The following is a 15,671-nucleotide window of genomic DNA, read 5'->3' on the forward strand; positions in this document are numbered from 1 at the left end:
TCTGGTGTCTACCTGGTTAAATAAAGGTGATCTGGTCTACCTGGTTAAATAAAGGTGATCTGGTCTACCTGGTTAAATAAAGGTGATCTGGTTTACCTGGTTAAATAAAGGTGATCTGGTCTACCTGGTTAAATAAAGGTGATCTGATCTACCTGGTTAAATAAAGGTGATCTGGTGTCTACCTGGTTAAATAAAGGTGATCTGGTGTCTACCTGGTTAAATAAAGGTGATCTGGTTAAATACAGGTGATCTGGTCTACCTGGTTAAATAAAGGTGATCTGGTCTACCTGGTTAAATAAAGGTGATCTGGTGTCTACCTGGTTAAATAACGGTGATCTGGTGTCTACCTGGTTAAATAAAGGTGATCTGGTCTACCTGGTTAAATAAAGGTGATCTGGTCTACCTGGTTAAATAAAGGTGATCTGATCTACCTGGTTAAATAAAGGTGATCTGGTCTACCTGGTTAAATAAAGGTGATCTGATCTACCTGGTTAAATAAAGGTGATCTGGTCTACCTGGTTAAATACAGGTGATCTGGTCTACCTGGTTAAATAAAGGTGATCTGGTGTCTACCTGGTTAAATAAAGGTGATCTGGTCTACCTGGTTAAATAAAGGTGATCTGGTCTACCTGGTTAAATAAAGGTGATCTGGTCTACCTGGTTAAATAAAGGTGATCTGGTCTACCTGGTTAAATAAAGGTGATCTGGTGTCTACCTGGTTAAATAAAGGTGATCTGGTCTACCTGGTTAAATAAAGGTGATCTGGTGTCTACCTGGTTAAATAAAGGTGATCTGGTCTACCTGGTTAAATAAAGGTGATCTGGTGTCTACCTGGTTAAATAAAGGTGATCTGGTCTACCTGGTTAAATAAAGGTGATCTGGTCTACCTGGTTAAATAAAGGTGATCTGGTCTACCTGGTTAAATAAAGGTGATCTGGTCTACCTGGTTAAATAAAGGTGATCTGGTGTCTACCTGGTTAAATAAAGGTGATCTGGTGTCTACCTGGTTAAATAAAGGTGATCTGGTCTACCTGGTTAAATAAAGGTGATCTGGTCTACCTGGTTAAATAAAGGTGATCTGGTCTACCTGGTTAAATAAAGGTGATCTGGTCTACCTGGTTAAATAAAGGTGATCTGGTGTCTACCTGGTTAAATAAAGGTGATCTGGTCTACCTGGTTAAATAAAGGTGATCTGGTCTACCTGGTTAAATAAAGGTGATCTGGTGTCTACCTGGTTAAATAAAGGTGATCTGGTCTACCTGGTTAAATAAAGGTGATCTGGTCTACCTGGTTAAATAAAGGTGATCTGGTCTACCTGGTTAAATAAAAGGTGATCTGGTGTCTACCTGGTTAAATAAAGGTGATCTGGTCTACCTGGTTAAATAAAGGTGATCTGGTCTACCTGGTTAAATAAAGGTGATCTGGTCTACCTGGTTAAATAAAGGTGATCTGGTCTACCTGGTTAAATAAAGGTGATCTGGTCTACCTGGTTAAATAAAGGTGATCTGATCGACCTGGTTAAATAAAGGTGATCTGGTGTCTACCTGGTTAAATAAAGGTCATCTGGTCTACCTGGTTAAATAAAGGTGATCTGGTGTCTACCTGGTTAAATAAAGGTGATCTGGTCTACCTGGTTAAATAAAGGTGATCTGGTCTACCTGGTTAAATAAAGGTGATCTGATGTCTACCTGGTTAAATAAAGGTGATCTGGTCTACCTGGTTAAATAAAGGTGATCTGGTCTACCTGGTTAAATAAAGGTGATCTGGTCTACCTGGTTAAATAAAGGTGATCTGGTCTACCTGGTTAAATAAAGGTGATCTGGTCTACCTGGTTAAATAAAGGTGATCTGGTCTACCTGGTTAAATAAAGGTGATCTGGTCTACCTGGTTAAATAAAGGTGATCTGGTGTCTACCTGGTTAAATAAAGGTGATCTGGTGTCTACCTGGTTAAATAAAGGTGATCTGGTCTACCTGGTTAAATAAAGGTGATCTGGTCTACCTGGTTAAATAAAGGTGATCTGGTCTACCTGGTTAAATACAGGTGATCTGGTCTACCTGGTTAAATAAAGGTGATCTGGTCTACCTGGTTAAATACAGGTGATCTGGTGTCTACCTGGTTAAATAAAAGGTGAAATAAAATAAAGAAAAATAACAGTATTTATTAAACATCATATCTGAACTGTTCTTCATGGTCTGGGATGGTGTTATATTGACTATAAATGTGACTAGGTACAGTATGCGAGGCGTTGGACACTACTTCACAGGAGGGCCGTTTGAAAAGAAAAAATATGTGCTTTTTGTTTATTACCGAAATGCTTTCTTGAACATGTGAACTTTCATGTGCCTTAACTGGTCTGGGATCTGTTTATATGAATAGACATGTTAACTGATTAATCTAGTTTAGCCAAGGAGAAAGCACTGAGCTATACAGGGAGAAAGACAGGATGCTTTCCGGCTCGTCAAGATTGGCTGAGATAATGGGGTGGTGAGTCCTGATTGGTCTGTCATGTCACAGGTTTCTGTCTATAACAGAATGGGCTTTTCCCTGGTCAGTAGGTAGATGATCTTTGCTACAGTGGATTTTTCTACAGCTCTTAAAAATATCGCTGCCCTGAATTTAGCTGGGTTTAAAAGCAGAGACTACTTTCTGGCCCTGAATTTAGCTGGGTTTAAAAGTAGGAGAGACTAGTTTCTGGCCCTGAATTTAGCTGGGTTTAAAAGTAGGAGAGACTACTTTCTGGCCCTGAATTTAGCTGGGTTTAAAAGCAGAGACTACTTTCTGGCCCTGAATTTAGCTGGGTTTAAAAGTAGGAGAGACTAGTTTCTGGCCCTGAATTTAGCTGTGTTTAAAAGTAGGAGAGACTACTTTCTGGCCCTGAATTTAGCTGGGTTTAAAAGTAGGAGAGACTACTTTCTGGCCCTGAATTTAGCTGTGTTTAAAAGTAGGAGAGACTACTTTCTGGCCCTGAATTTAGCTGTGTTTAAAAGTAGGAGAGACTACTTTCTGGCCCTGAATTTAGCTGGGTTTAAAAGTAGGAGAGACTACTTTCTGGCCCTGAATTTAGCTGTGTTTAAAACTAGGAGAGACTTGTTTCTGGCACCTGAATTTAGCTGGGTTTAAAAGCAGAGAGACTCGTTTCTGGAGGACAATGCCATGCTGACTCACATGCGATTCGATGTGTGGGTGCGGCTAAGGCTTAAGAGATGGGTGGGGCTAAGGCTTAAGAGATGGGTGGGGCTAAGGCTTAAGAGATGGGTGGGGCTAAGGCTTAAGAGCGTGTGATTGATGCTGAATGGGTTTAATTAAACAAAGAGCTCTCTCTCTATGGGGTGTGAAAAGGGCATTTCCTTCAACTTGTCTCCTAAATGGGATGATTAATGTATCAACTTTTAAAGCAGCATGACTTCCCCATGTTTCCTCCAACCACAGTGGTATATATAACATTTAGATGCTCGGAGTCTGTACTTTTGTAACAATAAGCAAATCACTTACATTTGACTTTAGGCCTCAATAGAGAAATCTGGACACATATATTCTGTGTTCTGGTATGTGATCTGACTCACTGGGGTGGTTCCTTCCTGCATCCCCCGGCTACCCCGGTATTCTCTGATTCAGAGGGGTTGGGTTAAATGTGGAAAACACATTTCAGTTGAATGCATTCAGTTGTACAACATAGAACATACCAGAACACATAGAACATACCAGAACACATAGAACATACCAGAACACATAGAACATACCAGAACACATATAACATACCAGAACACTTAGCATATTTACAGGAGATTTACAGTAGAAGATAGGGAAAGGGGGGATACCTAGTCAGTGTTCTGGTATGTTCTATGTGTTATGGTATGTTCTATGTGTTCTGGTATGTTCTATGTGTTCTGGTATGTTCTATGTGTTCTGGTATGGTATATGTGTTCTGGTATGTTCTATGTGTTCTGGTATGGTATATGTGTTCTGGTATGTTCTATGTGTTCTGGTATGTTCTATGTGTTCTGGTATGTTCTATGTGTTCTGGTATGTTCTATGTGTTCTGGTATGTTCTAAGTGTTCTGGTATGTTCTATGTGTTCTGGTATGTTCTATGTGTTCTGGTATGTTCTAAGTGTTCTGGTATGTTCTATGTATTCAAATCCAAATCAAATCAAATGTTATTTGTCACATACACATGGTTAGCAGATGTTAATGCGAGTGTAGCGAAATGCTTGTGGTTCTAGTTCCGACAATGCAGTGATAACCAACGAGTAATCTAACTAACAATTCCAAAACTACTGTCTTATACACAGTGTAAGGGGATAAAGAATATGTACATAAGGATATATGAACGAGTGATGGTACAGAGCAGCATACAGTAGATGGTATCGAGTACAGTATATACATATGAGATGAGTGTGTAGACAAAGTGGCATAGTTAAATTGGCTAGTGATACATGTATTACATAAGGATGCAGTCGATGATGCACAGTACAGTATATACGTATGCATATGAGATGAATAATGTAGGGTAAGTAACATTATATAAGGTAGAATCTGGTATGTTCTATGTGTTCTGGTATGTTCTACGTGTTCTGGTATGTTCTACGTGTTATGGTATGCTCTACGTGTTCTGGTATGTTCTATGTGTTCTGGTATGTTCTATGTGTTCTGGTATGTTCTATGTGTTCTGGTATGTTCTATGTGTTCTGGTATGTTCTATGTGTTCTGGTATGTTCTATGTGTTCTGGTATGTTCTATGTGTTCTGGTATATTCTACGTGTTCTGGTATGTTCTATGTGTTCTGGTATGTTCTATGTGTTCTGGTATGTTCTATGTGTTCTGGTATGTTCTATGTGTTCTGGTATGTTCTACGTGTTCTGGTATATTCTACGTGTTCTGGTATGTTCTATGTGTTCTGGTATGTTCTATGTGTTCTGGTGTGTTCTATGTGTTCTGGTATATTCTACGTGTTCTGGTATGTTCTATGTGTTCTGGTATGTTCTATGTGTTCTGGTATGTTCTATGTGTTCTGGTATGTTCTATGTGTTCTGGTATGTTCTATGTGTTCTGGTATGTTCTATGTGTTCTGGTATATTCTACGTGTTCTGGTATGTTCTATGTGTTCTGGTATGTTCTATGTGTTCTGGTATGTTCTATGTGTTCTGGTGTGTTCTATGTGTTCTGGTATATTCTACGTGTTCTGGTATGTTCTATGTGTTCTGGTATGTTCTATGTGTTCTGGTATGTTCTATGTGTTCTGGTATATTCTAAGTGTTCTGGTATATTCTACGTGTTCTGGTATGTTCTATGTGTTCTGGTATGTTCTATGTGTTCTGGTATGTTCTATGTGTTCTGGTATGTTCTATGTGTTCTGGTATATTCTACGTGTTCTGGTATGTTCTATGTGTTCTGGTATGTTCTATGTGTTCTGGTATGTTCTATGTGTTCTGGTGTGTTCTATGTGTTCTGGTATATTCTACGTGTTCTGGTATGTTCTATGTGTTCTGGTATGTTCTATGTGTTCTGGTATGTTCTATGTGTTCTGGTATATTCTAAGTGTTCTGGTATGTTCTATGTGTTCTGGTATGTTCTATGTGTTCTGGTATGTTCTATGTGTTCTGGTATGTTCTATGTGTTCTGGTATGTTCTGTGTGTTCTGGTATGTTCTATGTGTTCTGGTATGTTCTATGTGTTCTGGTATGTTCTATGTGTTCTGGTATGTTCTATGTGTTCTGGTATGTTCTATGTGTTCTGGTATATTCTACGTGTTCTGGTATGTTCTATGTGTTCTGGTATGTTCTATGTGTTCTGGTATGTTCTATGTGTTCTGGTGTGTTCTATGTGTTCTGGTATATTCTACGTGTTCTGGTATGTTCTATGTGTTCTGGTATGTTCTATGTGTTCTGGTATGTTCTATGTGTTCTGGTATATTCTAAGTGTTCTGGTATGTTCTATGTGTTCTGGTATGTTCTATGTGTTCTGGTATGTTCTATGTGTTCTGGTATGTTCTATGTGTTCTGGTATGTTCTATGTGTTCTGGTATGTTCTATGTGTTCTGGTATGTTCTATGTGTTCTGGTATGTTCTGGTATGTTCTATGTGTTCTGTTATGTTCTATGTGTTCTGGTATGCTCTATGTGTTCTGGTGTGTTCTATGTATTCTGGTATGTTCTGTGTGTTCTGGTATGTTCTATGTGTTCTGGTATGCTCTATGTGTTCTGGTATGTAAACATATGTACTAGTCAACTGTGTGTGACTCACTGGGGTGGTTGCGGCAGCCCCCGGCGGTACTCCCCCGTCTCCACATGCCGTGGAACTTGATGGTGTTCCAGTGGCTGAGGCCGTCCTCACTCAGAGCGTCCGCCGTCAGGTTGCAGATCTCCAGACGGGAAAACTGCCTCAGGAACTCCTGGAACGCCATCCTACAGGGAATATAACATAGTCACAACATAATCCTAACACCAGATCTAGTGTTATTAGTCACAACATAATCCTAACACCAGATCTAGTGTTATTAGTCACAACATAATCCTAACACCAGATCTAGTGTTATTAGTCACAACATAATCCTAACACCAGTTCTAATGTTATTAGTCACAACATAATCCTAACACCAGATCTAGTGTTATTAGTCACAACATAATCCTAACACCAGATCTAGTGTTATTAGTCACAACATAATCCTAACACCAGATCTAGTGTTATTAGTCACAACATAATCCTAACACCAGATCTAGTGTTATTAGTCACAACATAATCCTAACACCAGATCTAGTGTTATTAGTCACAACATAATCCTAACACCAGATCTAGTGTTATTAGTCACAACATAATCCTAACACCAGATCTAGTGTTATTAGTCACAACATAATCCTAACACCAGATCTAGTGTTATTAGTCACAACATAATCCTAACACCAGATCTAGTGTTATTAGTCACAACATAATCCTAACACCAGATCTAGTGTTATTAGTCACAACATAATCCTAACACCAGATCTAGTGTTATTAGTCACAACATAATCCTAACACCAGATCTAGTGTTATTAGTCACAACATAATCCTAACACCAGATCTAGTGTTATTAGTCACAACATAATCCTAACACCAGATCTAGTGTTATTAGTCACGTGTAGCCGAATGCAACGTTTGATGTTGATGTGAACGCCAAGAAACTTACAGTAAAATGCAGAATACAGGTTGCAGACCTTACAGTGAAATGCTTTACTTACAAGCCCCTTAACCAACAATGCAGTTTCAAAAAAATATGAATAAGAATAAGAGATAAAAGTAACAAGTAATTAAAGATCAGCAGTAAAATAACAATAGCGAGACTATAAACAGGGGGTACCGGTACAGAGTCAATGTGGAGGCTATATACAGGGGGTACCGGTACAGAGTCAATGTGGAGGCTATATACAGGGGGTACCGGTACAGAGTCAATGTGGAGGGTATATACAGGGGGTACCGGTACAGAGTCAATGTGGAGGCTATATACAGGGGGTACCGGTACAGAGTCAATGTGGAGGCTATATACAGGGGGTACCGGTACAGAGTCAATGTGGAGGCTATATACAGGGGGTACCGGTACAGAGTCAATGTGGAGGCTATATACAGGGGGCACCGGTACAGAGTCAATGTGGAGGCTATATACAGGGGGTACCGGTACAGAGTCAATGTGGAGGCTATATACAGGGGGTACCGGTACAGAGTCAATGTGGAGGCTATATACAGGGGGTGCCGGTACAGAGTCAATGTGGAGGCTATATACAGGGGGTACTGGTACAGAGTCAATGTGGAGGCTATATACAGGGGTACCAGTACAGAGTCAATGTGGAGGCTATATACAGGGGGCTACCAGTACCTAGTCAATGTGGAGGCTATATACAGGGGGTACCGGTACAGAGTCAATGTGGAGGCTATATACAGGGGGTACCGGTACAGAGTCAATGTGGAGGCTATATACAGGGGGTACCGGTACAGAGTCAATGTGGAGGCTATATACAGGGGGTACCGGTACAGAGTCAATGTGGAGGTTATATACAGGGGGTACCGGTACAGAGTCAATGTGGAGGCTATATACAGGGGGTACCGGTACAGAGTAAATGTGGAGGCTATATACAGGGGGTACCGGTACAGAGTCAATGTGGAGGCTATATACAGGGTATTACGGTACAGAGTCAATGTGGAGGCTATATACAGGGGGTACCGGTACAGAGTCAATGTGGAGGCTATATACAGGGGGTACCGGTACAGAGTCAATGTGGAGGCTATATACAGGGGGTACTGGTACAGAGTCAATGTGGAGGCTATATACAAGGGGTACCGGTACAGAGTAAATGTGGAGGCTATATACAGGGGTACCGGTACAGAGTCAGTGTGGAGGCTATAAACAGGGGGTACCGGTACAGAGTCAATGTGGAGGCTATATACAGGGGTACCGGTAGTACAGAGTCAATGTGGAGGCTATATACAGGGGGTACCGGTACAGAGTCAGTGTGGAGGCTATATACAGGGGGTACCGGTACAGAGTCAATGTGGAGGCTATATACAGGGGGTACCGGTACAGAGTCAATGCGGAGGCTATATACAGGGGGTACCGGTACAGAGTCAATGTGGAGGCTATATACAGGGGGTACCGGTACAGAGTCAATGTGGAGGCTATATACAGGGGGTACCGGTACAGAGTCAATGCGGAGGCTATATACAGGGGGTACCGGTACAGAGTCAATGTGGAGGCTATATACAGGGGGTACCGGTACAGAGTCAATGTGGAGGCTATATACAGGGGGTACCGGTACAGAGTCAATGTGGAGGCTATATACAGGGGGTACCGGTACAGAGTCAATGTGCCGGGGGCACCGGTTAGTTGAGGTAATATGTACATGTAGCTACAGTTATTAAAGTGACAATAACAACAAAGAGTAGCAGTGGCGTAAAGAGAGAGGGGGGCAATGCCAATAGTCTGGTTAGCCATTTGATTAGATGTTCAGGAGTCGCATGGCTTCGGGTTAGAAGCTGTTTAGAAGCCTCTTGGACCTAGACTTGGCGCTCCGGTACCGCTTGCCGTGCGGTAGCAGAGAGAACAGTCTATGACTAGGGTGGCTGGAGTCTTTGACCATTTTTAGGGCCCTCCTCTGACACCGCCTGGTATAGAGGTCCTGGATGACAGGAAGCTTGGCCCCAGTGATGTACTGGGCTGTTCACACTACCCTCTGTAGTGCCTTGCGGTCGGAGGCTGAGCAGTTGCCATACCAGGCAGTGATGCAACCAGTCAGGATGCTCTCGATGGTGCAGCTGTAGAACCTTTTGAGGATCTGAGGACCCATGCCAAATCTTTTCAGTCTCCCGAGGGGGAATAGGTTTTGTCGTTCCCTCTTCACGACTGTCTTGGTGTGTTTGGACCATGTTAGTTTGTTGGTGATGTGGACACCAAGGAACTTGAAGCTCTCAACCTGCTCCACTACAGCCCCGTCGATAAGAATGGGGGCGTGCTCGGCCTCTTTTTCCTGTAGTCCACAATCATCTCCTTAGTCTTGATCACATTGAGGGAGAGGTTGTTGTCCTGGCACCACACTGCCAGGTCTTGACCTCATTCCTTAGGCTCTCATGTTGAGGGGAGAGGTTGTGATGTCCTGGCACCACACTAACCAGGTGCTCTGACCTCCATACCAGGCTGTCTCATCGTTGAGGGAGCTTCTTGTCCTGGCACCACACTACCAGGTCTCTGACCTCCCTATAGGCTGTCTCATCGTTGAGGGAGAGGTTGTTGTCCTGGCACCACACTACCAGGTCCCGTGACCTCCCTATCCACAGGCTGTCTCATCGTCTGAGGGAGAGGTTCTTGTCCTGGCACCACACTGCCAGGTCTCTGACCTCCCTATAGGCTGTCTCATCGTTGAGGGAGAGGTTGTTGTCCTGGCACCACACTACCAGGTCTCTGACCTCCCTATAGGCTGTCTCATCGTTGAGGGAGAGGTTGTTGTCCTGGCACCACACTGCCAGGTCTCTGACCTCCCTATAGGCTGTCTCATCGTTGAGGGAGAGGTTGTTGTCCTGGCACCACACTGCCAGGTCGCTGACCTCCTCCCTATAGGTCGTCGGCAAATGTAATGATGGTGTTGGAGTCGTGCCTGGCCGCACAGTCATGAGTGAACAGGGAGTACAGGAGGGGGCCGAGCACGCACCCGAGGGCCCCCCGTGTTGAGGATCAGCGTGGCGGATGTGTTGTTACCAACCCTTACCACCTGGGGGCGGCCAGTCAGGAAGTCCAGGATCCAGTTGCAGAGGGAGGTGTTTAGTCCCAGGGTCCTTAGCTTAGTGATGAGCTTTGAGGGCAGTTGTGGATCTGTTGTGGCGGTATGCAAATTGGAGTGGGTCTAGCGTTTCTGGGTTGATGGTGTTGATGTGAGCCATGACCAGCCTTTCACAGCACTTCATGGCAACAGGCGTGAGTGTCACGGGTAGGTTGTCATTTAGGCAGGTTACCTTAGTATTCTTGGGCACAGGCGCTATGGTGGTCTGTGTGTGGTGTAAAGGTGGTCCAGCATTTTTTCCCCCTCTGGTTGCACATGCTGACATAAATTTGGTCCTTCTGTGGCTCAGTTGGTAGAGCATGGCGCTTGTAACGCCAGGGTAGTGGGTTCGATTCCTGGGACCACCCATACGTAGAATGTATGCACACATGAGACTGTAAGTCGCTTTGGATAAAAGCGTCAGCTAAATGGCATATATTATTATTATTATTATAAAACGGATTTAAGTTTCCCTGCATTAAAGTCCTTGGCTACTAGTAGCACCACCTCTGGGTGAGTGTTTTCTTGTTTGCTCATGGCGGAATACAGCTCATTCAATGCTGTCTTACATGCTGACCAGACCGGACATGTCGCGAGCATCGCAAAGTAAATGTAGAAATCCATGTTAGTCAATTATTGCACCCACACTGCTCGCGCTCGCGCCAACGAGCATCTGTGTTGCCAAGGGCTGAAAATAACAGCTCGAGACTTCCTTACATATCGTGCACCAGCTGGTATTTACAAAAATACATAGTCCACCACCCCTTGTCTTACCAGACGCCTCTGTTCTATCCTGCCGGGACATCGTATAACCAGCCAGCTCTATGTTGTGTAGATTTCCAGGATTATATTTCTATTTATTTGTTAATATTTTAGTAATTTAGCAGATGACTGTGGTGGCCGCTCCATTAAAGACAGAATACCAGCTGACTTCTTTTTCCCTAAATAGTTATTGCATAGTTTGGAGCTGTGCTTTGGGTCATTGTCCTGTTGTAGGAGGAAATTGGCTCCAATTAAGTGCCGTCCACAGGGTATGGCGTTGCAAAATGGAGTGAAATCCTTCCTTCTTCAAGATCCCTGTACAAATCTCCCATCACACTCCTCCAGCATCGTTTAATTTTTTCTGCGTCTCACGAATGTTCTTCTTTGTGATCTGAACACCTCAAACTTAGATTCATAACACTTTTTTCCAATCTTCCTCTGTCTAGTGTCTGTGTTCTTCTGCCCATCTTAATCTTTTCTTTTTATTGGCCAGTCTGAGATATGGCTTTTTCTTTGCAACTCTGCCTAGAAGGCCAGCATCCCGGAGTCGCCTCTTCACTGTTGACGTTGAGACTGGTGTTTTGCGGGTACAATTTAATGAAGCTGACAATTGAGGATTTGTGAGGCATCTGTTTCTCAAACTAGACACTGTTAATGTACTTGCCCTCTTGCTCAGTTGTGCACCGGGGCCTCCCACTCCTCTTTCTATTCTGGTTAGAGACAGTTTGCGCTGTTCTGTGAAGGGAGTAGTACACAGCGTTGTACGAGATCTTAAGTTACTTGGCAATTTCTCACATGAAATAGCCTTCCATTTCTCAGAACAAGAATAGACAGACAAGTTTCAGAAGAAAGGTCTTTGTTTCTGGACACTTTGAGCCTGTAATCGAACCCACAAATGCTGATGCTCCAGATACTCAACTAGTCTACAACTACACTGTTTTATTGCTTCTTTAATCAGAACAGTTTTCAGCTGTGCTAACATAATTACAAAAGGATTTTCTAATGATCAATTAGCCTTTTAAAAGTATAAACTTGGATTAGCTAACACAACGTGCCATTGGAACACAGGAGTGATGTTTGCTGATAATGGGCCTCTGTACGCCTATGTAGATATTCCATTAAAAATCAGCCGTTTCCAGCTACAATAGTCATTTACAACATTAACAATGTCTACACTGTATTTCTGATCAATTTGATGTTATTTAATGATATTTTTTTGTTGTTTTTCTTTAAAAAACAAGGATATTTCTAAGTGACCCCAAACTTTTGAACGGTAGTGTATGTAATAAATTATTATTATTATTATTATTATTATTGTTATTAGCTGTTTGCCTATTTCTGATGAAGCCCGATGGAGGCCAAAACATGATTAAAATATCAGGTTTGAACTGTGAGAGTCACTCAGCACTATTACTAGCTGATGGAATTACAGTAAACCCACTCAGCACTATTACTAGCTGATGGAATTACAGTAAACCCACTCAGCACTATTACTAGCTGATGGAATTACAGTAAGCCCACTCAGCACTATGACTAGCTGATGGAATTACAGTAAGCCCACTCAGCACTATTACTAGCTGATTGAATTACAGTAAGCCCACTTAGCAATATTACTAGCTGATGGAATTACAGTAAACCCACTCAGCACTATTACTAGCTGATGGAATTGCAGTAAGCCCACTCAGCACTATGACTAGATTATGGAATTACAGTAAGCCCACTTAGCACTATTACAAGCTGAATTACAGTAAACCCACTCAGCACTATTACTAGCTGATGGAATTACAGTAAGCCCACTCAGCACTATGACTAGCTGATGGAATTACAGTAAGCCCACTTAGCACTATTACTAGCTGATTGAATTACAGTAAGCCCACTCAGCATTATTACTAGATGATGGAATTACAGTAAGCCAACTTAGCAATATTACTAGCTGATGGAATTACAGTAAACCCACTCAGCACTATTACTAGATGATGGAATTACAGTAAGCCCACACAGCACTATGACTAGCTGATGGAATTACAGTAAGCCCACTCAGCACTATTACTAGCTGATGGAATTACAGTAAGCCCACTTAGCAATATTACTAGCTGATGGAATTACAGTAAGCCCACTCAGCACTATGACTAGCTGATGGAATTACAGTAAGCCCACTAGCACTATGACTGCTGAAATTACAGTAAACCCACTCAGCACTATTACTAGCTGATGGAATTACAGTAAGCCCACTCAGCACTATGACTAGCTGATGGAATTACAGTAAGCCCACTCAGCACTATTACTAGCTGATTGAATTACAGTAAGCCCACTCAGCATTATTACTAGATGATGGAATTACAGTAAACCCACTCAGCAATATGACTAGCTGATGGAATTACAGTAAACCCACTCAGCACTATTACTAGCTGATGGAATTACAGTAAGCCCACTCAGCACTAGACTAGCTGATGGAATTACAGTAAGCCCACTCAGCACTATGACGAGCTGATGGAATTACAGTAAGCCCACTCAGCACTATTACCTGATTGAATTACAGTAAGCCCACTCAGCATTATTACTAGATGATGGAATTACAGTAAGCCCACTTAGCAATATTACTAGCTGATGGAATTACAGTAAACCCACTCAGCACTATTACTAGCTGATGGAATTGCAGTAAGCCCACTCAGCACTATGACTAGATTATGGAATTACAGTAAGCCCACTTAGCACTATTACAAGCTGAATTACAGTAAACCCACTCAGCACTATGACTATCTGATGAAATTACAGGAAGCCCAGTCCTACCAGAACTCTCCATCCTCCATCTGTAGATGCAGGTCCTCTCTCTCAGTTGGATCCAACTCATCCCACTCAGGAGAACTGGACACATACAGGGACACAAGAACAGACCACTAATAAGAAACGGAGACCACCTAGAGGGTTGAGATGGACACTAAGGGAAGAAACGGAGACCACCTAGAGGGTTGAGCTGGAAACTAAGGGAAGAAACTGAGACCACCTAGAGGGTTGAGATGGAAACTAAGAGAAGAAACGGAGACCACCTAGAGGGTTGAGATGGAAACTAAGGGAAGAAACGGAGACCACCTAGAGGGTTGAGATGGAAACCTAAGAGAAGAAACGGAGACTACCTAGAGGGTTGAGATGGAAACTAAGGGAAGAAACGGAGACACCTAGAGGGTTGAGAGGAAACTAAGAGAAGAAACGGAGACCAAAGAGGGTTGAGATGGAAACTAAAGGGAAGAAACGGAGACCACCTAGAGGGTGAGATGGAGACTAAGATAAGAAACGGAGACCACCTAAGGGGTTGAGATGGAGACCACCTAGAGGGTTGAGATGGAAACTAAGGGAAGAAATGGAGACCACCTAGAGGGTTAAGAGGGAAACTAAGGGAAGAAACGGAGACCACCTAGAGGGTTGAGATGGAAACTAAGGGAAGAAACGGAGACCACCTAGAGGGTTGAGATGGAAACTAAGAGAAGAAACGGAGACCACCTAGAGGGTTGAGATGGAAACTAAGGAAGAAACAGAGACCACCTAGAGGGTTGAGATGGAGACCACCTAGAGGGTTGAGATGGAAACTAAGGGAAGAAACGGAGACCACCTAGAGGGTTGAGATGGAAACTAAGAGAAGAAACGGAGACCACCTAGAGGGTTGAGATGGAGACCACCTAGAGGGTTGAGATGGAAACTAAGAGAAGAAACGGAGACCACCTAGAGGGGTGAGATGGAAACTAAGAGAAGAAACGGAGACCACCTAAAGGGTTGAGAGGGAGACCACCTAGATGGTTGAGAGGGAGACCACCTAGAGGGTTGAGAGGGAGACCACCTAGAGGGTTGAGAGGGAGACCACCTAGAGGGTTGAGAGGGAAACTGGAAGAAAGGGAGACCACCTAGAGGGTTGAGAGGGAAACTAAGGGAAGAAATGGAGACCACCTAGAGGGTTGAGAGGGAGACCACCTAGAGGGTTGAGAGGGAGACCACCTAGAGGGTTGAGAGGAGAACCTAGAGGGTTGAGAGGGAGACCACCTAGAGGGTTGAGAGGAAACCACCTAGAGGGTTGAGAGGGAAACTAAGGAAGAAACTGAGACCACCTAGAGGGTTGAGAGGAAACTAAGGGAAGAAACGGAGACCACCTAGAGGGTTGAGAGGGAGACCACCTAGAGGGTTGAGAGGAGACCACCTAGAGGGTTGAGATGGAGACCACCTGGAGGGTTGAGAGGGAAACTGGGAAGAAACTGAGACCACCTAGAGGGTTGAGAGGGAGACCACCTAGAGGGTTGAGAGGGAGACCACCTAGAGGGTTGAGAGGGAGACCACCTAGAGGGTTGAGATGGAGACCACCTAGAGGGAAGAGAGGAGACCACCTAGAGGGTTGAGATGGAGACCACCTAGAGGGTTGAGATGGAGACCACCTAGAGGGTTGAGATGGAGACCACCTAGAGGGTTGAGATGGAGACCACCTAGAGGGTTGAGAGGGAGACCACCTAGAGGGTTGAGATGGAGACCACCTAGAGGGTTGAGAGGGAGACCACCTAGAGGGTTGAGAGGGAAACCACCTAGAGGGTTGAGATGGAAACCACCTAGAGTGTTGAGATGGAGACCACTTAGAGGGTTGAGATGGAGACC

At 43.5% G+C, this 15,671-nt stretch overlaps 1 protein-coding gene and 1 long non-coding RNA gene across 2 annotated transcripts in view; both read right to left on the reverse strand.

Annotated features, from left to right (window-relative positions):
• LOC118378562 (calpain-1 catalytic subunit-like) overlaps positions 1-15,671 on the reverse strand; it is a 96,488-nt gene that overhangs the window by 23,282 nt on the left and 57,535 nt on the right. Inside the window, exons 11-12 of the mRNA XM_052477423.1 lie at positions 13,830-13,904; positions 6,244-6,404 (exon numbers count right to left, since the gene is read on the reverse strand). Of these exons, the coding sequence (XP_052333383.1) occupies positions 6,244-6,404; positions 13,830-13,904 (236 nt within the window). The remainder of the gene's footprint in view (positions 1-6,243; positions 6,405-13,829; positions 13,905-15,671) is intronic.
• On the reverse strand, positions 14,814-15,360 carry LOC127911307 (uncharacterized). Its single transcript, XR_008077837.1, has 3 exons — positions 15,291-15,360; positions 14,979-15,026; positions 14,814-14,895 (listed from the first exon to the last, which is right to left on the reverse strand). It is a non-coding gene; the product is annotated as an uncharacterized LOC127911307 (long non-coding RNA).

This window comes from Oncorhynchus keta, chromosome 24, assembly GCF_023373465.1.
Source record: "Oncorhynchus keta strain PuntledgeMale-10-30-2019 chromosome 24, Oket_V2, whole genome shotgun sequence".
NCBI lineage: Eukaryota > Metazoa > Chordata > Actinopteri > Salmoniformes > Salmonidae > Oncorhynchus > Oncorhynchus keta.